The sequence below is a fragment of the Podarcis gaigeae genome (assembly GCF_964106915.1).
Source record: "Podarcis gaigeae genome assembly, chromosome: 10".
In the NCBI taxonomy this organism is placed as follows: domain Eukaryota; kingdom Metazoa; phylum Chordata; class Lepidosauria; order Squamata; family Lacertidae; genus Podarcis; species Podarcis gaigeae.
The window spans coordinates 39,841,860-39,865,998 of NC_139686.1; the positions used below are offsets into that span (position 1 = coordinate 39,841,860).

Below are 24,139 nucleotides of genomic sequence, written 5' to 3' on the forward strand. Positions count from 1 at the left end.
TGTAATGATTTAAAGTATCCACAAAAGGAATTTAGATGGAGATTTGAAAACAAAGAATATTGAGTGCCTTGCCAGAACCAAGAATTTGTAATAAATCAAAGCTAATCCTTCCAATACTTCCCCATGTTTATATCTCCAGTTGTATATAACTAATATTGAAGAGAAAATTCACTGATGGTTCACTGGCCCACGTTAGGAAGCCATTTCAATCTGACCACTGTGTTTCTAGTTAAATGTCAGAAAATTAATTGCATGATGTACAATCTGGCTTTATGTTACTCTAATATTTGCCCATAAACTAAGATTTCAGTAATATATAATTCTTACGGAAGAATCTGGACTTGCAGCAATACATTGTAAGAAAATAAGGGCAGCTACCCAACTGTAAAAACTGAAAGTGGAAAGGCATGATAGTCTCTTTTAAAAAAGGTTTATGAACGCTGACTACATTACTAGAAAAGATACTGGTGTAAGATTCTGAAAGAAAAGAACACTGTGAGATGCCCAGCTAAATACAATTTCTTCACTAAGCAGGTCTCCATTGTTCCGTAAACGCAATGAGCCAGCTTAAATTGCCAAATTTCCCCCCACAAATGTACACAAGCACGTGTTTTCTGGGCACAGTTCAAAGTGCTGGTTATGACCTTCAAAGCCTTATATGACTTGGGACCAGGTTAACTGAAAGGCATCATCTCCCATACAAGCCCACCCAGGTTTTAAGATCCTTGAGAAAGGCCTTTCTTTCTAGCCTGCCAGCATTGAAAGCACATTTGGCTGCTCCCCGGCTCTGGAACTCTTTATCAAGAGAGGCCTGGCGAGCTCAGTCTCTGATGACCTTCTGCCGGCAGCAAAGACATTTTTATTTAGACAGACATTTGGCCCATAAATTGATATGTAAATATGCTGTAGTGGGTTTTCACTGGTTGCTTTTATTGATGTTTAACTTACTCTCTCTATATGTACTTGTATGCTATTGCTGTTTTATTGCATTTGTATTATTGTCTACCACCTTGAGAGAAGGCAAGATACATATGTAATAAATGATAACAATAAAGAATACATAGTCACATGGCAAAAGGTTGCAGAGGTGGTAATGATGATGGATAGGGGATTTTTCCAAGCAGCTGTAATCAGAGTTAGCAGCCAGGAGTCCAAGCTGTATTGTGTTTACTACTTCCAAACGGTCAAATATATAAGCAAATAGAAGAATCTGGCGGTGTAAACCAACCTCAACTGACACCTATTCCATAATAAGTCGCATCGCAATAATGAAATGTGAGTCACAAAATGTGTTCCACGGAGAGTGCACTTTCAGCCATCTGTAAATCTTAAAAGTGTTTTTGGCCTGTCCTGTCTTATCATGCATTCTTTAAGAAAGCATGCCGTGTTTTTAAGCAGACGAAGATTAAGTCACAGTTCCACAAAACAGAAGGCTTTACTTGGGAAGAGCTCCACTGCCGGCAACAATGAGCAAGCAGGGACAAGACTGACGCAGAGGGGTATCATCAGATGCAACTTTAATCCAAATGAACTTTTGGAAAGAGAGGACTGAATGCAGAACGGGTTGCAATTAGGTCAAAAGCTTTTGTTGGATTGTCAAAGGGTCAATTTAACTTCATATTTTCCATGGATACACCTTTGGACTCGGAAAAAGAGATTTTATTTTAAATTTGCATGAGGCAGAAAAGAAACCAGTTTACAATGAGACTGTAATCCTCAACCCGGTTATTCAGTAGTCTCTGGACTTCAAATGAGGCTACTACAATGAAAGAGGCTGATAGTGGAATGAAATGCAAGACATTCAGAGTACTTTTAATGTATGCTCTTGCTATTTAAATCACTCTTAATTAACTGGAGAAAATTATGTTTTATCATTGCTCCATGAAGACCAGGCAATAAAAGTGCAATTTCATGGTGCTGATGCAGAATATCAATCTGCCTCCAATTCAAGCTTTGCTGTTTGCTAACTCTCCAATTCCAGCAAACGAGAAGTTCAGCACAAGGTCATGTATTCAAAGTATTCAAAGTGAGAAAACAGCTTTGTCATCTGAAGGGTTAAATACACAACATTACTCACCACTTGGCCAACAGCAACTCGTTCCAGAGCCTTCAAAGAGAAAAAGAGAAAAATACTGATGTGTTTATTCTTTAATCTGAACATATCATAAACATACTTCATTAAAGGGGTGGGGGAATAACAGAATATATGACAGAAATGTGTGTGCTTGCATCTATAACATGTTATTTAAGAATGTAATCACAGGATTCACAATTACAATGAAACGTATAAATATATTTCTGCAAATATCTGAGATGATACTTGGCTGTACATTTTTAATTAAAAAGCTGAATTTGATGGACACTTCATTTTAGTCTACATTGCACCTAAAATGGTAATGGATTATCAGGTATGCCTGAAAACTATGAAATGGAAATGGAGAAGACTTTAAAGAACTGTTGGGATACAAATTCAATTCTACAAAAAAATTAGAAATATCCCTTCTATTAACACATACACTGAATAAAAACTTTAAATGCAAAGGGCTGGTTCACACGTAATGATAAACCATGGTTTAGTGCTACATTCACAAGCAGGAACAAGCCTAAGCAAAACAGCCATGCTGCTTACACATGCTGGTCATATTTTTTTGCGCACAGGAAAAACAGAAGTAAACATAGCTTCCCTGATTAGGCACCCAGTAAATAAGTTAAGTAGCAAGGTGGGGGAGGAGAGTGTGGAGCAAAGTGATAGGAGGAGAAAAGGGATGTAGACCATCCTCAGCCTGTTGAAGAAAAGCAGGCTAAGATACTAGGGGAAGCTAAATCTGTCTGAATATGTTTAAAGGGATTATGCAAACTGAGACAGAGGCTTAGCAAGTCGAAAGGGACAAAGACTGAGGTTCATAAGAAGATCACACAAGGATCAAATGCACATTTGGTTCAAAGTAAAGATATGTTGCTTGGGATTGGACTAGCACTGCAGCCAGAAGCAGGGAGCAGTTCTAATATTCAGACCTGCTTGGCACATGGCAGACTCTGCTAACCCAGTTTAATTCGCAGCTAGCATCTGTGAGAATATCAAAAGCACGTAAATTGAAATTTTAGTAGGTTAAGAAAGGAGGAGATGGTGGGGAGATTGAAGACACAACACAGTGGTCATCCAAGATAAATGTCCCTAGAAATTGAATGCATGTTATGCCATCTCACCATGTCATGAGATGGTGCATTTGAACTGAAGAAACATTGCACGTAAAGCTATCTTGTTAAAAAGGGATTGACTTTGTAGCCAGGCAGTCATTTTTGCTATGCTTAGTTGTGATATCCAACAAAGACTAGTGAAATCAGCGATGGGGCTGCCATGGATTTCTGCCCTTTAGACAACTGTCAGGACCTTCTGCTCTGTGCCACATCTCACCTGAGCTCAAAGCAACCAAGCTGTGCCCAAATTTTCACATGGGCCCACTAACTGACCATGAATACACCACTAATGGGGTTATTCTGCACTGCCTGATATTTAAGAGACAAATGCAGGTCTGCATGTAGATACATTTTGGGGGGTGGGGAAAGAAATTGTACCAAACAGGCTGCCATTCTGGCATTGCGACCACAGAACCAGCCCTCTTCCTTTAAATACCGGCTCATGGGAAAACCCAGTGTTCCGTGAAGGACATCTGCAAAAGAAAGAGAAACAATACAGAAACAGTGTAAATAGGCTGTTGAGAATACACTAGAGCATTGAAAGGGATTTTTAAAAGCTACCTAGTTTAACAACGCAAAACAGCAGTTTGAGAGAGATATCTTACCTGGTGAATACCATTAGCCTAAGGGCCTACATCTAAAAATCCTTGTATTTTCTCAAGGTAAGCTATTATTTCCATTCTAAATTAAATCCCTCATGTAATAGGATCCTCTAAAAAAACACAACAACCCTGATGCATCATTTACATTGTGCAGCACAGACAATTTATAATAAGATTTCAGCATACTAACCTAAAATGATGGTTGTTGTTTTAATATATTAGGTGCATTGCCAAGAATCTCATTTCAGCTGGTATTCTCCACATCGTCTCCGAACTATGTGATTTGCTTTGCGCTTCTGGTGATTAAGCAATGAGCACATACTCACTGCACATGCACAGAAAAAGGAAGCCTTGGTGGAGACTAGCCGTCCTCATTGAGAAACTATTACTTATGTGTATGAGATCAAGGAGTTTGAGAACCCCAGATGTGTGCTAACACGTGATTATCTATCTGATCATTTGCCAACAACTAACACAGGCATGAGTTTCTGTTTGGTCTTCTTCAGCCCTGGTGAAAACAAAAGCCTTCAGCTCCAACTGGCACTGTTCCACTTTTAACTTAATAATTAGCCGTTTACATAAGGTTAAACACCATCACCTCTGGTTCTCACATGAGACAGTTATCTGTACAACTGCATGGTGCGAGAGTCTTGTGGGCTCACAAAATGGAAAAAAAATTGGGCAGCTGAGCAAGACTGGGTAAGAAACAGGAGTGTTCATGATAAACAGATGCGAGAGAGGGACTGCTGGAGACAAATCAATAAGTTGGCCACAGAAGGGAGGAAATCGAGGCAAGCGTCTAAGCGCTGGCTCAATATATATTGATGCGTACACATTCAAGAAAATAAAAGATTTTTAATGGAACATTTAGAAGAAAATTCAAAAAAAATATATGCTCAGGTGCACTTAACTACTTACTAACAATGCCATTAGAGCACAGCTCCTTTGATATTATTGTTTAGGGTGGGGATGTCTAATCTGCCGCTCAGGGGATACATCTGGCCCACCAAGCTCTATTTCCCAGTTGAAAGCAAGCAAACAGATCTTGGCTCTAAACCCCACAGCACTGAGATCACAGATAAAGCCCTCTGCCTGCTCTTTCATAAAGACAAGGCACTGTTTCCAGATACCTCACCCTGGCTTAGGAGTGGGAAATGCTGACTGTGCGCATGTGAAACCACATGCGTGTGTATGTGAGAAAGAGAGCGAGAGAGCACTGTGTGCCAGAATGTCTGGAATATGTGTAGTATAAGTGCAACTGTGCATGTATAGTAAGCATATGGTGATGTGTGGTTTGTGTGCGCATGCACATACACTTATGCACTAACCATGCCCAGTGTAGGAAGCTGCCCTTGGAGGGGCGGCTGACCACAAAAGGCTAGCCACTCCTACCTTAGGGAAACAGGCCAGAATTGCAAACTATATTTTGAAATTTGCTTTGTTCCTGAAACCAGGATCAATTATAGTTTGTCCATGTTTATGTTAGCAAATCACTTCTCCGCTGCTGATATGTGGCTGGAAAGTCACACATTACTGTTTACTTTCCTGAGCCGGGGAAGTCTGAGGATGGAAGTTACGTCTTCTCTCTTCCGTTATGTTGTGCTGTTGCACTGTTTTTTTCTCTGTGTCTGCTGCTGAAGAGAGCAGACATCATTATGATTTGTCCTGTAAATACGGCAAAATAAATCTAAAAATGCTCACATTCACGCTTCCAGTCGTCACTGCAGACTCTGCTGATTAATAGCGTGCACAGGATCATCTGACCTGTGTTGCTGAGCGCTCCGGGATGAAGATTGATATCCATCCCAGGGGAGCGTAACCCCGGACAATGCCCAGAGAGGTTTGTCTCATACTGGGGGCAGTAGGACGCCCAGGGCATGTTATGGACAGTTTAGACACAAGAAGTAACTGCTTCCAAACTCCTTGCAGGAAAGGGGAATGTGCAAGCCCTGTGGTTTGTGTATGCCAACATTAAGATCCAGCGCTGAGGGCCTTCTGGCGGTTCCCTCATTGTGAGAAGTAAGGTTACAGGGAACCAGACATAGGGCCTTCTTGGTAGTGGCGCCCACCCTGTGGAACACCCTCCCTTCAGATGTGAAGGAAATAAGCAGCTATCCTATCTTTAAAAGACATCTGAAGGCAGCCCTGTTCAGGGAAGTTTTTAATATTTAACGCTGTACTGTTTTTAACACTTGATTGGGAGCCGCCCAGGCTGGGGAAATTATTATTATTATTAAGGTTACAGATAGGTAGCCGTGTTGGTCTGCCATAGTCAAAACAAAAAAAAAATTCCTTCCAGTAGCACCTTAAAGACCAACTAAGTCAGTTCTTGGTATGAGCTTTCGTGTGCATGCACACTTCTTCAGATACACCATGCACACGAAGTGTGCATGCACACGAAAGCTCATACCAAGAACTGACTTAGTTGGTCTTTAAGGTGCTACTGGAAGGAATTTTTATTATTATTATTAAGGGTGTGTGAGGAGATTTCACCCCTCCCATACCCAAGAATCTCCTGAGAATCTCCTGAGGTCTCTGCTGACTCTACAGAGAGGAGGAGCAATGTACTTCTCTCTACTTAATTAGTCAAGTGAGTGAATCTGTGTGTGTGAGAGAGTCAGTCAGTGTGTCGGAGAGAGAGTGCAAGAGATCGTGTTTATAGATAAGATTGCTGCTAAGAGCAGCTGCAGGCACTCAGAGTATAGCACTGATTTATGCTCAGAATATTTAGCTCTGTATATAGTTTTGTATTATAGCTGTAGTTATAGAATTTTACAGGAAATTTTACAGAGCTGCTCTCCGAGTGGTTTATACTCTGCAAGACTCTGCAAAACGCTGCTGCGCAACGACTGTATTATTGAGACAGTGAATCCGGTGCTCTCAGCTCCAAGCTGTGAGTCCACAGCACTGTGACCTGTTCCCGTGGGAAAGGAGGTCTCTGGCAGTGCTACCCAGCTCGCCTAGCCCAGTCGGGGTTGAGGTGCATGAGTCCAGTTGGTACACTGGCTCAAGGGCGATGCTGACAGTGTGTTCACACTACCGTTTACTGTGGCTTCGGCAGGCTTCCATTGCTGCTTTTTTTTAAAGCCGGGTTCACATGACGTTAGCACAATCCATCGGTATCCAGTTGCTCCTCTTTGATGAGCTTTTTTCCTCCAGCTAGCTTTGAAAATGGAAACTGTCACTTCCATTGTGGTGCGAGCCGTTCAGGCAGGTTTTGCACGTGTGCAGATGAAAGCTTCACTGACTTGGGAGTTCCACATGGGGAAACAAATCACGGAGCAAAGACATCCCTGCCCCCCTCTCTGATGTGAACAGCGGTGGGAGAAAGCGACTTGGAAATGCAGTGGGGAGGAAACGACCTCACAGTGTTTCAAACTGCTAATGTGAACACAGCCTAAATCATAGTTAAGTGTCACGCTTGAACTGCTCGGTGTGATGTGGTTTCTCCTATCTTCCCACTCCAAAGTTGGAAAGGGAGGGGTTTTTTTTGCCTCTTGCAGACAGTGGATTTTCCAGAGGCTTTTTTATTCTGCATTTCATCAGAGGAAAGTGTGTGTGTGTGTGTGACAGACAGAGAGAGAGAGAGAGAGAGAGAGAGAGAGAGAGACTTTTTTTAAAAAATGATTATGAACAAAGATAAGCATTTACTTTGGAACTGCCGCACTCCGGTGGAGATATTTTGAGGTAAGTGGCTAAAGAAGTACAACTTTCCCATCTACAAAACTACTTGGCAATAAATGCATACAACTTACCTTGACCCTAGAAGTATATATAGGGATACTAAATCACTTAGCAGAAGGCTGACAGGCAGCTATTCAGAACAGGCTTGTCTGAAGCCAAAATGCATTCAGAACTAGAGCCAGTATACTGCAGCAGTTTTGATTTTCATTGTTAACACCTGGTTATTTTTTTCAGGCATTTATGGATTGTTAATTCTGCTCTGTGTTTTAAAATTGTTCTTTGTTGTTTAGCTGTCATTTCAATAATTGAACGATTGCTTTCAATGTATTGTTGTGCCCAACCTGAGATCCATTTGATATAGAGTGGGTTATAAATATTTTAATTAAGAAACCCCCACCTTTTTACATAAATGAAAGAGCAACAAAAAATTCTGATTGAAAGCATCTTGCAGTTTGTAGTATTAAGCAGCACAAAGGTGGAATCTGAGGATAAAGGTGTTATAGGATATTAATTGTATCAAGAAAAGCACAGGATTCCTGATCGCTTGCATCCCGCTTGCTTTTCTTGTATATTGAAGTTCCACAATCCACAAACATTTACAATTTTAATTTTCATCTCATGTGTGTGAATAAAGAAAAATCAAAATGTTTAGGCTTCATTTCTAACCACTATAGGGAAGCAATGGAATACAACCTAAGGGCAAGGCCTAAAAAAGGTGGCAAATCTGCCAAGAGATATAACTGACTGACAATCTGAAACAGCTGTCAGTGTAAGGTAATTACCCAGGGCTTGCTTAACACACTGAAAAATCTCTGTATTTATCACACACTTATTCACAGGGATTGCTCCATAATTTTCGCCTAAGATAAACAGTGAAGAGTGACTTGATATGGAACCTAATACTCATATGCAGTGGAATTCACAAGGCTGGCACCAACAGCATGTCAGCTATTTAATTATAAAGATTACTGCCTCGGAGATAGTCACCCAAAAGTGTGTTCATGCTTGGCTTGTTTATAGTGTACAACTAGAAGAAGAAGAAGAGTTTGGATTTGATATCCCGCCTTTCACTCCCTTTAAGGAGTCTCAAAGCGGCTAACATTCTCCTTTCCCTTCCTCCCCCACAACAAACACTGTGAGGTGAGTGGGGCTGAGAGACTTCAGAGAAGTGTGACTGGCCCAAGGTCACCCAGCAGCTGCATGTGGAGGAGCGGAGACGCGAACCCGGTTCACCAGATTACGAGACTACTGCTCTTAACCACTACACCACACTGGCTCTCTATGCTTTAAAAAAAGCTCAACTATGCTTTTTAAAAAAATGTCATTGTCTTCTTCCATATTTATTTATACCCCACCTTTCTCTCTGATAGGGACTCAAGGCAGCTTATGGATAACAGAGAAAGAAGAACTTATTGCCTTTTTATTGTTTACTTAGAAGTAGATTCTATGTTGGACACTAAAGCACACCAATTATGAGTTAAGTGCTAGTGTGTCATTACTGTAACAAGTATTAACCCTGCAAAAGTTTAAAAATAAACACATAGAACTTTGGTGACAATCCAACACCAAGTTAGATATGTGTGAAAGCTAGTATGATGATGATGATGATTAGTATTAGTATTATCATCATCATCACCATCACCATCAAGAAAAACAACAAGAAGAAGCTGGCTTACAGATAAAATAGGAAAACTAAAAAATTTAATCCATGAGCTTAACTGCATCTAAATCATGGCCTTTAATTATGTTCCATTTTTTAAAAAAAAAATCATCAAGGAAAGACAAATAATTGTAAAATGTGGTACAGCATGAGGAGGACAGAAGTCCTAATAATCTGCTGACTTTGATTTGAAAATAAATAAGGCAAGTTTATCCCTGTTGAAATATTACAGAAAAAGAAGAATGGCCTAATAAAATTCAACCACCACCTCAGCCTCAAACACAAATGAGTGGCATGCATAACTACCTAGACGGCACAGTACCTTCATGACATAACATTAGAGAAGTCCTAAAGATACACAGACTAACTTTAGGGCTATTTGAATTCCAGTGATTGGGTCAAGGAAGCCATAGAAGAACATATGACATGCACTGTTCAAGAGTCTTTCTGTTACCACCCTGTTTCATCAATCTGGGAAGGTAGCCCATCTAAGAGAAGGAAAGCTCTGGTGCTAAACCTCTGCGGTCTTGCAGCTATACTCATTGGTGAGAAAGGCTTCAGGAGCAAACCCTAGGCAACAATCTGTACTTGCTGCCTTGTGGGACATATTCGGGAAAAGTAAAGGCTAAGGAGTAAACCCTACACAAATCTGGAGTGGAGTCCCAAAGACGATAGGATAATTCCTTGTACATCTCCTTTCAACAACTCTGGCAGCCAAGCTGGTGCCAAACGTATTGCTCTGCTTTCCTTTGGACCACATCATTGACGCCAAGAGCGGGGTCTTGTCGTCTGGACAGCCCAGGACCTCCATATGCATTGCCCAGGCTTACACCCCAAGAAGGACACTTTGGTGCTGCAAACAGAGATTCTCAAAACCCAGAGGCTAAGACCACGCCACACAAAAAGTTATAATAGGCCTTCCTATAGGAAAGACCCATTAGCCATCCTTCTTCTGTTTATTGCACTGATTATATATATATGTGTATATATATATATTTACACACACACACACACACACACACACACACACGTATACATTAAATAAGCTGCTTTATACACACATATAAAGAGACGTTATGGGAAAGGAAAGAGATTTTGAAACGATGCTTGGAAGACACAAAATGTTTTCTATGAAAAAGATGAATGGGTAAGTAATATGACAGGTCTGTTAGAAGATCTTGCATACTAAGTGTAAGCAATTAATCACTGTAATTATGCATTCAGACAGAAAAGGTGACTTCTTATCGCTGAAATATTAAGTATTTAAGTTATGAGAACTGGGATTGGCATACACATCCTATACAGAAATATATTAAAAACAATACCATGACAAGTGCTAATGGACTAGTTTTCTTTAAGTTGTTTAAAAACACTTCAGTCTAGGCATAAAACAGATGGCTGAGCAGCACAGAAGTTGTACTGAAAGTGAAACCGTGCTTTCATTGGGGCTCCCAAATGGCAACATTATGCACATCTACTTCTAAAGTATTAGAAGCAGGTTTCTCTAGATCTTTATTTGGCTCTGGGTATATTTCATACTCAGAGAGCAGCCACCATTACAGGACTTGGGAGGCAGATTATATTATTTCGTTTTGAGATTGTTTTGTTGTTTTATTGACAGATTCACCCTGCTCTAGAGGATTCTCCAATCTGAGCCCTGTCCAGAGTTGTCAAGGATGCTGTTGTGACACCATACCACTGAGAACGTCACTCAAAATGGAACAAGAACTGGGAAGATTACATCAGCGGCATTTTTTTTTGGTCTGTGCATTTGAACAGGTTTTACTAATAAGAAGATGGGATCACAACCAACCAGCACTAAATATCACACTTGAGTGAAAACCAAGAAGCACAAAAATATTTGTCCGCATTCATTCTGAGATTATAGAAAAATCACTTTTAAAAGATGTTCTACAACCATTTGTGTATTGCGTTCTGCATTAAAATGAATGCAATATCCTTTTAAAGGATGGTGTTGGGAGCTATAAAGACACAAACTATACAAGCCTTCATATGTATTTCATTTTTTAGCTGAGGTGAAAGTCTATACAAATCTTGTAGTGCTTTTAAGATTTAATTAAATACCTACAGAAGAACAGGAATGCAACTGTTTTGACGCCATACTCGTAGGTGGATTTCAGACTTTTTAGTTAGAAAATGAGTCACATTTTCCATTATTCGCCCTTCACCCTTAATGTTCCTGCCCCACCCCCGGTAAATAACTATGACTACAATCCACCTTCCACCAACACACATCCATCAAGCACTCTTGTTACCAACATTATCCACCTGTAGCATTGTTCTGATCATGTTAACATCCCTCCTCTAATCCGCACACTGGCTTCTTGGACACCCTGCACAAGCTTCTTTCATTCAAAATGGTTCACGGCCTCATCCCCATCTCCCTACTTTTATGTTCCAGCACAACTGTTCCCTTCACACATCCAGCTGCATCATGCTTCAGTTGCCCAAAGGTCTCCTGCTCCTTCATATACGCCACCACACCCACTTCAAAACTGCTTGAAACTGTCCTTCAGGACAACTCAGTGTGACCAACTCCCTTACTTTGTTCAGGTCACTCCTCAAAACACGCTTATTCCAGGAAGCTGTTGTAAAGTAAGCTAAAGTGTTGTTGTTGTTTAGTCGTGTCCGACTCTTCGTGACCTCATGGACCAGAGCACGCCAGGCACTCCTGTCTTCCACTGCCTCCCGCAGTTTGGTCAGACTCATGTTTGTAGCTTCGAGAACACTGTCCAACCATCTCATCCTCTGTCGTCCCCTTCTCCTTGTGCCCTCCATCTTTCCCAACATCAGGGTCTTTTCTAGGGAGTCTTCTCTTCTCATGAGGTGGCCAAAGTATTGGAGTCTCAGTTTCAGGATCTGTCCTTCCAGTGAGCACTCAGGGCTGATTTCCTTCAGAATGGAGAGGTTTGATCTTCTTGCAGTCCATGGGACTCTCAAGAGTCTCCTCCAGCACCATAATACAAAAGCATCAATTCATCAGCGATCAGCCTTCTTTATGGTCCAGCTCTCACTTCCATACATCACTACTGGGAAAAGTACGTCTAAAATACGTCAAAAGTACGTCTAAAAGCTAAAGTACGTCTAGCCAATTAACACAAACTCTTCCTCTGCTTATCGCTGCCTCGATTATCTGCTTGCTTTGGATGGCTATAAAGCTCTCTTTTCTTTTTGCAAAACTCTCACGCATAAAGATGACAAATATAGCTATACACAATCCACAAAAACGGATATGGGTTTTCCAGAGAATAGTGTAATTTGCATTGGATATTTTTCAGTACATGAATAAAAAAAAAATCATTGCAGAGAGCCCACCCAACGATAGTTCCAGTTGGAGCATCTATGTACTCTTTCAAGACACAATAAAAATACTGGAGTTCATGTATTCAGTGAAGAAACACCTTTATTTTAATGTATGCTTCAAGGGGCAAAAAAAAAGAAAGAAAGACTGAAACTGGAATTTTGAATTTCTTCTGTACTGTTTCTTCAATAAAACCCCTCTGTATTTTGAATTGGTCACTTGAGGGGGGCGGACTGTCAGAGAGCTATAGTGAAATTTAATAAGATAATGATTTTTAAATGTTTCAGTATACATATTAGTTAAAAACATCTGTTATTTCCTTTACAGCCATGTTTCAGATATCTCACAAATTGATTCAAACAATGCAAACATGTGCCATACAGCAATATTTAGAGATGGTATGGAAATGAAATCAAGTGCTTTGATCTTTCCTTTGGAGCACTTCATGAGTTGCCATGGTATCAAAGTCTCTTGCTTTTAGATTGATATTGCGGAAGACTGAAGTAGATTCTTTCATCATTTCAAGAGGGTCAGACATAAAAAAAAACTCAAGTTCTATATCAAACAATGCTTCTAAAAGAATGTACAGTTCCTTTACATGTCAACGGAACTGAATTTCCAAATGAGGAACACAATCTAAATCTGAGCATGTATAGCTCAACTGATTTCAATGCGCTTGTGTGTGTCTGTCCTCTGGATCATAACCAAATAATCTTTCAACATGCCACGCATTTAGAATCTAATGTGAAACTCTAGCGATTCAAGAGCAGGTTAAAAGTGGAGGCCTGTTGTTTAAGGGTGGCTCAATGGTCTGTCCGTGGCACCAGAGGCTGAAGTCACCTCTGTGCTATAAGAGATAACCTGGCTCTAGTGACATGTCACCTTTGTTTGGATGACTGCAATGCCTTGGATGTGGAGCTGCCTTTGAGAATGAGCCCAAAACTTTAGCCAGTACAAAATATGGCTGCTAAAGTATTAGCTAGAACTGTGTATTATGAGCCCAATATTTTATCTTCTCCAATCCCAATGCAATGTGCTGGTTTTTCTTTTTAAAGCCCTCCCTGGTTTGGGATCTTGGTGTGTGACATATCACCCCTTCCTACATGTGCACTGTCTCCCATTTCCTCTCCGACCCTGTGTGCCCCCAAAATCTGTTCCAGAGGGTCCCCCAACCCTCCAGAATTTTTTTTTGAGGGCATGTAGGATGTTGGAGGGTTAATGTGACTAAGTTAGTCTTGTCCATAAACATCAGTGGTTCTACTCTGAGCACAATCAGCAACGGAAGCAATCCTAGGACATAAAAGCTTATGGCACAATAAATTGAAATGCTAAAGTTTGTAATCTTTTCCTACAGGAAGCTAACACAACTACCCTTCTAGTATTCACATTTGTGCTTCAAGCAAGTCAACTTCACAGAAACTGGCAGGCTGAAACTAACCATAGTTAAGATTACATAGCAACAGTTCTGGATCCAGATGATATGATAAGCTGCAAAAGCTTCCAAACTCCTCCCGGTCACACAGGAGGGGAAGACTAGAGATGGGGAATACATAAACTCTAAGCTCACTATGGCTCATGCACATTGTGGTAAACTAATGGGTCTTGTGAACTAAACTAATGCAAACGTGTCTGAAACCTAAAGCCAAAGGTTGTTCTTTACTGTAATACTGAAGCATTATTATTTTTTTAGTAATCTGCAAGATAATTCTGGGTAAGTTTTATATTTCCTATTTCAGATCATGTTTAAGGAAAGGTATATACATATATAAAATCATATATGTTCCCATAATGAAATTTTCTGAAACTATTTGCTCTCTAATTATACAAGTGTGCTGTTATCTACAAACCTATTAAACTTCTCTGTTTGTGCATTTACATACTTAAGGAGGTTAAACCAGTTTAAGTAGCAAGCACATTGACATCACAATCTTCCAACGCTTTCCTCCCAACTTGGCCTATGATTGTAAACAGCCACAGTATTTCCAAAGGCATAAATGCACAACTCACTGTATAATGAATCAGTGTGGTGTTATGGGTACACTGCTAACGGCAAAATCTGATACAAACGTTATGTGGATGGAAATATAATGATGAACAAAAACACGTATTTTTAAGTGAAGCCAAGTAAAAACAGCTGTCTTCATAACCACATTAAAGCATTCTGTATTAATAAGCCTATGACCAAATATTACAAATATAAAAGAGAGTGGCAAAACAGGAAAGCCACAGGGCCTGCAGAAGTGAGTCTTCCACAAGTCATAATGAAAAGCAGTAAGAAATGAGTCAATAAAAGAAACCAAAGACATTATTAATTAAACAGTTTTTAAAAAAAGGACTCAGGTAGAAAAGGCTTGCTGTACCTTCCTGAGTTTCATGCTCCTCTGACAGAAGATGGTAACAGCAGCCGACACTGCAAACTGCCTTGATTTCAGGTTTAGCAGTAAAAAGTCGCAGGGTGCTCGGAGCAAGATCACCACAGGTATGTAGACCCACCATTACACAGTCCTGGAACAGAATAGAAATAATACACGTTCAGAATTGAGCTCACCATTAGTGAATTGTCATACACCGCAAATCTTTAAGCCCACAACGTATGTGACGAGGCAAAGATCATTTGCATTATTTCTCCAGCTCTCTCCTACCTATGGGTGGAAGAGAATGGAGAAATTAAGGCCTCTTGGATTTATTAAGGTCTCTTGGGAAGAAGTTTCCACACTGAATATATTTACACCCAGGCAGTATGCTGTAAAAAGCAGCCACTTAGCTCTCGGGAGGTCGGGTGAGCTCCAGCACACCAGCCCCCTGTCTGCCACTGTTTTCGACGTGAAATATTTCAAGCTTCAAAATTAATAAAACGAGTTAATAAAGTGAGATTATAATCCAGGGACATTGTAAAATTAGCCAAATTTTTTTTAAATAAAGGGAATTTTTAGTCAAAGTATGTTCCTGAAGTTTAAGGAAAGTGACTTTATACAGGCTATATGAACATGTTTAGATATAGGGAACAACGGATCAAGGAAATGTGAATGGCAAGGAACTTCCATTTATGAACCAAACCTCCACTTAGCTAAGCCTGTACTTATGAAACATTTAGTGTGGCACTTCTAAATAATAGCAATGGTGTCGTTATAAAATGGATCCCATGCTCTATTTCCTCTGTGCTGTTAAAAAAAATGTTATAAAGATGTAGCAGAAAATATTTTAAAAATGAGGTTAAGTAGCCCAGAGTTCTACTTCACAATTTGCCTTACAGTGATGACCAGACCAGGAATTCTATGTAGGAGGGAACATAGGAGGGAAAGACCACTCCTATTCCAGTTGACTTGGTAAAAGGAACTTTCTTTCTTTATTAATAGCCAGCTGAGAGGCTAGCAGCATACGTCTCCACATTGGCCACAGAGGATAGATTTTGCTCTGTGGCACCAGCAAGGAAACACAGGCTGCTTGTCTCTTAGCAGGACTGTAAAAGTAATAGCAGAATGGGTTTATTCACAAGCAACCTGGATTATAACAACAAGCAAAATAACCTCCAGATCTTCAACAATGTCTCGCAGCTCCGTTTCTGCAGTGACATATGACGTTAATGGAGAATATACGTTGGCTTCTTTTGACCGGCTTGCTTTCTCTTTAAGGGAAGCCATCTTCCTTCGTTCTTTCTCCTCTTCACAGAGCTCCCTACAATTACTTCTGGTTGAGCAGTCAGTTTCCACAGCGTCAGCAGGCAGAATACTTAGGAATACATTTTCCGGAATGTTGCTCTCTTCGGGCTGCAGCTGAGCCCCCAAGTGAAGTTCATACTGTTTGTTAGTAATACACTTATCAGAGTCTGTGAAAACATCAGCTGTTTCAAAAAGAATGGAATCTGGAGCAGCCACCTGGGCCTGACTTTGAAGACTGTTATTAGTACTTAAGAGCTTCTCACTGATATTTGCTTTGCATTTCCCTTTATCTTGCTGTGGCCTTTCATTTGCCTCTTCCAACACTTGCTCTTTGACATTTGCTCTTCCCCGTCTTTGATAGGCTTTCCAGTGTTTCTTCAATTTCCTGTTCCTTTCATTAGCTCCGTGGGTGTTTGTGTTTGAGGAATCAATTCCGTAAACCTTCAGATTATACTGCAATGACAAGAAGGAGCTCAGGTAGCCTTTTCCAGATCCCAGGTCAATAACCTAGAACACAGATAACAAAAATAACTTTTTAAAAGTAGCAGATACTCATATTTGCAGGCAGCAACTATAAACCATAAAATTAATGGGGGGCGGGGGAGGAGTGTAGGTCCTGTGATTTAAATAGTTCTGTTAGCGTTTATATCTCCCTCGAGGTTAGCACAAGGTAAAACTATACTACCTGATAATGTCAAAATGCAGTAATTTAAAATTCAAATGTCCTAGACTCGGAAACAGGTCTTTAAGAATTCGTATTTGGTCTGCAAATTTCTCCCCCAAAAGGGTAATTTACTAGGACCTTAGGAATGACAAAGAGAAGGTCTTGAGCTCAGGTGCTCCCTCCCTAAACCTCTTCAATTTCAGGAGAAGTGGGTGTATGCATTGGGAAGAAACATTACGTTCAAGCACAGTATGATGTTTAATAACAGCATTTCAGTATCATATTTCAGTTGTTCCAATTGGTGTGTGTGTGTGTGTGTGTGTGTGTGTGTGTGAGAGAGAGAGAGAGAGAGAGAGAGAGAGAGAGAGAGAGAGATATCTCATAAACCTTTAGAGAACAGAACTAGAACACAGGCCCAGTATCGAAGCTGGTGAGCTGAGGCTTGCCCAAGACGCTCTAGTGAAATCACAGCTAAGGTTAGGTTGTATACATATTCTTCCCTTCTTACACACCAGCTCTCTTGTCCTGGCTGGTTCATTCATTCACCTATCCTCAGAATGAATGGAGAACAAATCCTGGTCCCAGGTTAGGTTAGATTCTGGGAGGAAAATATCACTTGAATGAGCCCAGAGGAATTCATTTTGAGCTTTTCGTCTCCATGAAAGAGCTGCTCCCAGACTTCCAGGAAGTGGATTTTCCCAGGCTCATTCCTGCTATTATTGAGAAGTGTGCGCTTATAATCTGTTTTTATCGTATACTTCTACCATACCTTGTTGACATTAGAAAACACGGTCAATTAAAGTAACTTTCACTCTGCTAAATAAGTTCTTATTTGAATTAATGTTCAGTTTAGCTTTCATTAAGAATATACAAAAAGTCACATGGACTTTTTAAAGAGCCTCCAATTATTAATTTTAAAATGAATATCCCACTCTTTTTATGGAAGTGCTTTTGAATCCAAAAAAGCTCTCCATCAAATATGAAGATCAAACTTAAAATTTTGTCTCACACTATAGAAAGAACGGTTATCAATATTACAAAATGCAAGTATTTGAAATGGACAGAACTTACAAAGGGAGAAACTGATTGATGCTTCCATATACAAAAATACATCTCATACCAGAATCTTCCATTTTCTATAGACAAAGGTCTGAGAGAAGAGGGAACATTCTCTCTTTCCTTCTCAAGCATGTGAAATCTACACCAAATATTCTCATCTGCAACTATGACAAAAGGAATTTATGAAATGATTTCCCAACAACTGGTGAAAACGTAACACTCTATATTAATGTAATTTACAATCTCTTTGATCCTTCAACACCTTTGCTGTGGTTTCGATATGCAGTTCAACCTTTCTTTAACAGGAACTTGAGGCTTAGGCTTAAAACAATAATGGATTGTCCTTTACTGACCTCTAGTGTCTGTCAAATTGCCAGTGCTACCTCAGCAAGCCATTTCTACTCAACTTTTTAATCAAGGAAATCACATATGTACGTCAACACTATACATTTTTAATGAACATTTGTGTTCCCTTTGAAAAGTGCAATGAAAGTTATGCTAAGCACATTGAAATAAAGCACACTGGAAAAAGCTAATCCCCACTGAAATACCACTGACTCAACTTGGAAAGGCAATGCCAAGAATAAACTATTAAAAGTGAAAGTTCCAAGACATAATGAAATCTTTATTGGGTTAAATACTATGTCCAAATACAGTCCTTGTAAGCAACAAGGCAAAAACTTTAATGCAACAAGGCAAAACATTTTAATGGCAAGTCAGAAGTAAAGCTTCAGCCCAAAAGCTGGCTGCATGTGTACTATTCAACAGATATTAAAAGGACCAAACTTAAAAAGCTTTATCAAGGGCTATGTTCTATTCTAATGGTTTCTCATGCTATTATAGTTTATATTTGTTTTGTTTTTATCTCATTATAAGCTACAAAATTCCCTGCAACTTAGTTAGCAAGGGAAACATTTTAGAAGTGAATTATTTTTTAAAATTACATAAGCTGGGTTTACATAGCATGTGAGACAGGGAATGCAATTAAGCTGGCAGCTGGGATAAGCCTTTTCCTCCCCCCCCCCCCGTGGGCCCCTCGCTGCTGGCCTTGGGGCTGAGCCTGGTGAATGGACTCTATCCCCCTAGTCTGTTCTCTGGATCTTTAGCCTTTTGCCATGTATCAGTGGTACATTTCGGTCTTTTCTAATTAACATTTGTTTACAGGCGGTAACCATTCTGCACACATCTGACTGATTCATGATCACCAACACATGCATCACTTTCAACCCCAGAAGAAGGTGGAATGGGGTGGTGGCGCAACGGGTTATGCCTGACCACCAATGAACACAATGGCCCAGAACACTCAAACAGGGAGTCGCCAGTATTTGAAAAGGTATACCGTATTTTCCCCTCTATAACACGCAGATTTTTTCTCCTAAAAAGGAAGGGGAAATGTCTGTGCGTGTTATAGAGCGAATGTGTGGTCCCTGGAGCCGAAAAATCAGGCAAATATCAAATCGCCAGGCAAAAATCAAATCGCGGCGCTTCACGGAGAAGGGAAAACTGAAAAGAGGAAGCGGCTGCTTTCCTGCATTCTGCCTCAGGGTCTTACTGCCCACCCTCCTCTGTTTCATTGCTGTGTTTGCTGAAACGGAACAAAGAGCAGGGAAAGCCCCTCCCCTCCAGGCAAGCTCCGTTGCTGCTGGGGGAGAGGGAGAGAGAGGGGGGAAGGGAGAGAGAGAGGGGGGAGGGGGAGGGAGGGAGGGAGGGAGGGAGGGAGGGAGGGAGGGAGGGAGGGAGAGAGAGAGAGAGAGAGAGAGAGAGAGAGAGAGATGGCTGGCTGGCTGGCTTGGGTGGGGGAAAACTTTTGCCTTTCTTTTCTCCAACCCGTTAAATCCCTCTCCTGCATTCTTAGCCAGCTGCTTCTCTGCACACCCCTCTAATATCCCTTCTTTGTTTTTCCTTCGCTCCCCACTTAAAATGTGGTTACAAAGCATAGATCCACATAGATCCTCAGGATCTTTGCATTGGGTCACCCCAAATTCACCATCAGATCACATAGCATGTCCATGGCTACAGCCTGCCCCCCCAAAATCACGCACCCACTGTTGCCTGGGGCTGCAATGGTGCAAAAACGTGGTTAAAAAGCATGGATCCACAGGGATTCTCAGGATCTTTGCATTGGGTCACCCCAAATTCACCATCAGATCACATAGCATGTCCATGGCTACAGCCTGCACCAAAAAAAATCACACACCCACTGTTGCCTGGGGCTGCAATGGTGCAAAAATGTGGTTAAAAAGCATGGATCCACAGGGATTCTCAGGATCCTTGCATTGGGTCACCCCAAATTCACCATCAGATCACATAGCATGTCCATGGCTACAGCCTGCACCAAAAAAATAACGCACCCACTGTTGCCTGGGGCTGCAATGGTGCAAAAACGTGGTTAAAAAGCATGGATCCACAGGGATTCTCAGGATCTTTGCATTGGGTCACCCCAAATTCACCATCAGATCACATAGCATGTCCATGGCTACAGCCTGCACCAAAAAAATAACGCACCCACTGTTGCCTGGGGCTGCAATGGTGCAAAAACGTGGTTACAAAGCATGGATCCACAGGAATTCTCAGGATTTTGGCATTGGGTCACCCCAAATTCACCATCAGATCACATGTCTGTGGCCACAGCATGAAGCCCAAAAATGATACATCCACTGTTTCATTCAGAATGTTTTTTCCCTTGTTTTCCTCCTCTAAAAACAATGTGCGTGTTATGGTCAGGTGCGTGTTATAGAGCGAAAAATACGGTAATTTATCACTGGCTTGCTATTAAAACCTAGCAGACTATCCGCATGTTCTGGAAGTGTTGGTAAATGCCAAAGAACATTTACAAACACAAGCATACGGTATACAGGATTTTGTCTTTGAAATGTACCGTAAGAAAACCAGGTTGGGGGGAAAAGTCTATCATTCAACAAGTTGCAGTTTCTCATTCAGGAAAAAGATTGTTCCCAGACAGGAGCCAGAAAAGACAATCACTTGCCACAGCAGGACAACTGATTCTTAAAGACACTTCAAGTCTTAACGGTTCAAGTAAGCTTCTATTTGCACAGAGCAAGGCTACTACCATTATGAGATTGCATCTTCTGCCCAAATAAGATCTAACTAGATGCTCTCCATATGTATAAGCTTTGGGAGAGATTCAATGAGCACAAGCATTTCAGCTTCCTTCCACTCCTTCCTCTATTGCACTAGCAGAATTCCTTGTGCAGGCTTCCACAGTGGACCTCCTTGGTTGAATCCGGCACTATGAGTAGAGAAGGGAACCAAAGAACTGCACTGCTGGCCCTGCCCTCAGCATCATGAATGGCTATCGCTCTGTCTCCTGGATTTCCACACCATCCACGAGAAGTTGCTTATTCAAAAGCTTTCCTGATACAAACATCAATACCAAGGTAGAACTATCCAACGTAAAACTAAGGTAAAGGTAAAGAACCCCTGGACAGTTAAGTCCAGTCAAAGATGACTATGGGGTTGCGGCGCTCATCTCGCTTTCAGACCAAGGGAGCTGTTGTTTGTCCGCAGACAGGGCAACAGGAGCTCACTCCGTCACGGTGATTTGAACCGCTGACCTTCCAATCGGCAAGTCCAAGAAGCTCAGTGGTTTAGACCCACAGCGCCACCCGCGTCCCATTAAACTATCCAGGCATCAGAGTCAGTGCCATGCATGATATTGGGGATGGGGCTAGCAACACAGTCCCACAACCTCCTTCTCCACATGGAGAACTGGGTAGGACTATTGTTGGTGGACCGTGCAATTACAAACCATACTAGCAAAACCTATTGCATTACAGGGTGCATTGCTAGTGTGGTGCCTAGTCACACAATCCCCCCTAACCCTGTATATCACTGGGAGCAGTGTGGGAGTAACCAGGGGATTGTGGCAACTAGGCGGCTTTGATTAACTAATGAAATGGGCTTAAAGATATCCATTTATGGGTCCTGATACTATTCTTGCCTCTTGTTTATTAGCTTACATCTGCACTAACTAAGCCAGGAGGTCCTTTCCAAGATACTTCAAGCTACATGTAAAACAACAACTTGACTTGGTCCCAACACAATTCAATGCTATTGTAGAGAAAAGGTTTTATATTTCTTTTAGATTATGCCTCTGTGTAATATTAAATACTATTACAATGATTTTCTTCATCTAAAACAGGGATGAAGAACCTGTGGCCCTCCAGATGTTGTGAAGACTGTAATTCCATGATCTCTGAACACTGGCTACGAGTGATGGGAGTTGGAAGCCAACAACATCCGGAGGACCACAGGATCCCTTTTTTTAATCTCAAGGCATCCAAAATGCAGCCATTCATAAAATAGACAATGAATTTGATTTATTTATTTATTTTTTGTAAAAACCTGTTGATTGACTCCGAAAGTAATAGTTTTCAAAATAAGTATACCACTTTGCACTTTAATTTTGCTATACAACCAACCACCATACCATCACAGTATCTTCTACCACCCATTAAACATTGCAGGTAAAAAGTTGAAACTAAGGGCAGAGACTGGAGTCTCTTAAAAAGAACCCTCTTAAAAAGATATGTACTGTTGTAAACCATGTGTTTGTGTTTTTCATAGCGCTACACTTTAATTATATTTGGCATACTTTTATGAGAAGGACTGAAAAGAATCCAATATGAAAAATCTCTCCTAAAGTCTTGCATTTTTTCCATTAACTAAAACCAGGGAGTGCTTTTATCCACCCACACCCCATATTAATTCCAGTGTAGCCAAAAGGCCATTTGGGGGTATTAGGGATTTGCAATTCTGAGCAAACAATGCAATATTACAATGCATTGATTGACTAAAAGGTTTAATCATAAACAGCCTCTATTTTACAATACAATACAAATACCTTTACTGGCATTCCAAGTCTCTATTTTATATTCAGTGCAAATTGTGGAAAGTCTGGGTTACAATTAAGACTGTAAGAACAGCCTTCTGGATCAGGCCAATGGCCCATCTAATCCAGCATCCTGTTCTCACAGTGACCAATCAGATGCCTGTGGGAAACCTGAAAGCAGGACCCAAGCACAAGAGCGCTCTCCCCTTCTGTGGTTTCCAGCAACTGGTATTCAGAAGCATTACTGCCTCTATCAGTGAAGGGAGAGAATAGAAGTTATGGGTGATAGCCATCAAAAGCCCTCTCCTCCATGCATTTATCTAATCCTCCTCAAGCCATGTAGGCTGGTGGCCATCACTGCCTCTTGTAGGAGTGACTTCCAGAGTTTAACTATGTGCATAGCTGTCAACATTTCCCTTTTCTAAAGGGAAATTCCCTTTTTCCGAATAGGATTCCTCGCAAGAAAAGGGAAAAGTTGACAGCTATGACTATGTGCTGTGTGAAAAAGTGCTTCTTCCAACGTTCTGCTTCAAGGGATTGCCCACAAATTCTAGTTTTATGAAAGAGGGAGAAAAATTTTTCTCTACCCACTTTCTCCAGGCCAGGCATAATTTTATAAACTTCTACCGTGTCACCTCTACCTGCCTATTCTCTAAACCAGGCACCCCCAAACTCGGCCCTCCAGCTGTTTTGGGACTACAACTCCCATCATCCCTAGCTAACAGGACCAGTGGTCAGGGATGATGGGAACTGTAGTCCCAAAACAGCTGGAGGGCCGAGTTTGGGGATGCGTGCTCTAAACCAAAAAGTCCCAAACACTGCATCCTGTTTTCATAGGGGAGTCTCTTCAACCCCCTGAACATTTTGGTTGCCCTTTTCTGAACCTTTTCCAACTCTGCAATTACTGAAATCAGATGTCAAACCGCACAGGCAGTTGTCTAATCTTACAGTGCCATGCTATACTCACTTCAGAGCAGACGTACCTAGGGTTGCGCTGAAACAAAAGATCGCAACAGAACAACGCAATAAAACCAAGTTAAAATATCAATCACGATAATCAGGAATGCCAGGAACTGGTATTGATGGTCAGGGAAATGATTGGGGAAACAGGTCTATTTTCAATTGCCATAGGAAACATCCCAGGGTCTGAGCCCGCACAGCCTATTCCTGACTTGGAAGTCCCCTGTACACCAGTGGACAGTCATGGGAGTAGCAGTATTGCCTACGGTTCTTCCTGTGGGAGTGCATGTTGAGTCCAAAGTCCCTTCCCTTTAACAGTCCCCAAATATTCAACAGGCTCCTGAAAGCACAAGAACTATACCTAAGCGTACCTGTTTTCTAGCTGGACTACTGTACTCTGTCCATGGTCCTGATGTCTAGTTTTTACATCCACATTTCTGGCTTCTGACTCTTGTTGAAGTGTTTGATTAAACCTGCAG

The 24,139-nt window shown here is 41.1% G+C and overlaps 1 protein-coding gene across 2 annotated transcripts in view; it reads right to left on the bottom strand.

Moving 5' to 3' along the window:
* METTL25 (methyltransferase like 25) overlaps positions 1-24,139 on the bottom strand; it is a gene marked incomplete at its 5' end in the record, with an annotated part of 51,005 nt that overhangs the window by 19,016 nt on the left and 7,850 nt on the right. Inside the window, 4 exons of one of the 2 annotated variants that reach the window (XM_083699256.1) lie at positions 2,078-2,107; positions 3,577-3,671; positions 14,827-14,971; positions 15,994-16,632. In XM_083699256.1, coding sequence (XP_083555382.1) covers positions 2,078-2,107; positions 3,577-3,671; positions 14,827-14,971; positions 15,994-16,632 — 909 coding nt within the window. The remainder of the gene's footprint in view (positions 1-2,077; positions 2,108-3,576; positions 3,672-14,826; positions 14,972-15,993; positions 16,633-24,139) is intronic. The other variant, XM_083699257.1, reaches the window with a different exon arrangement.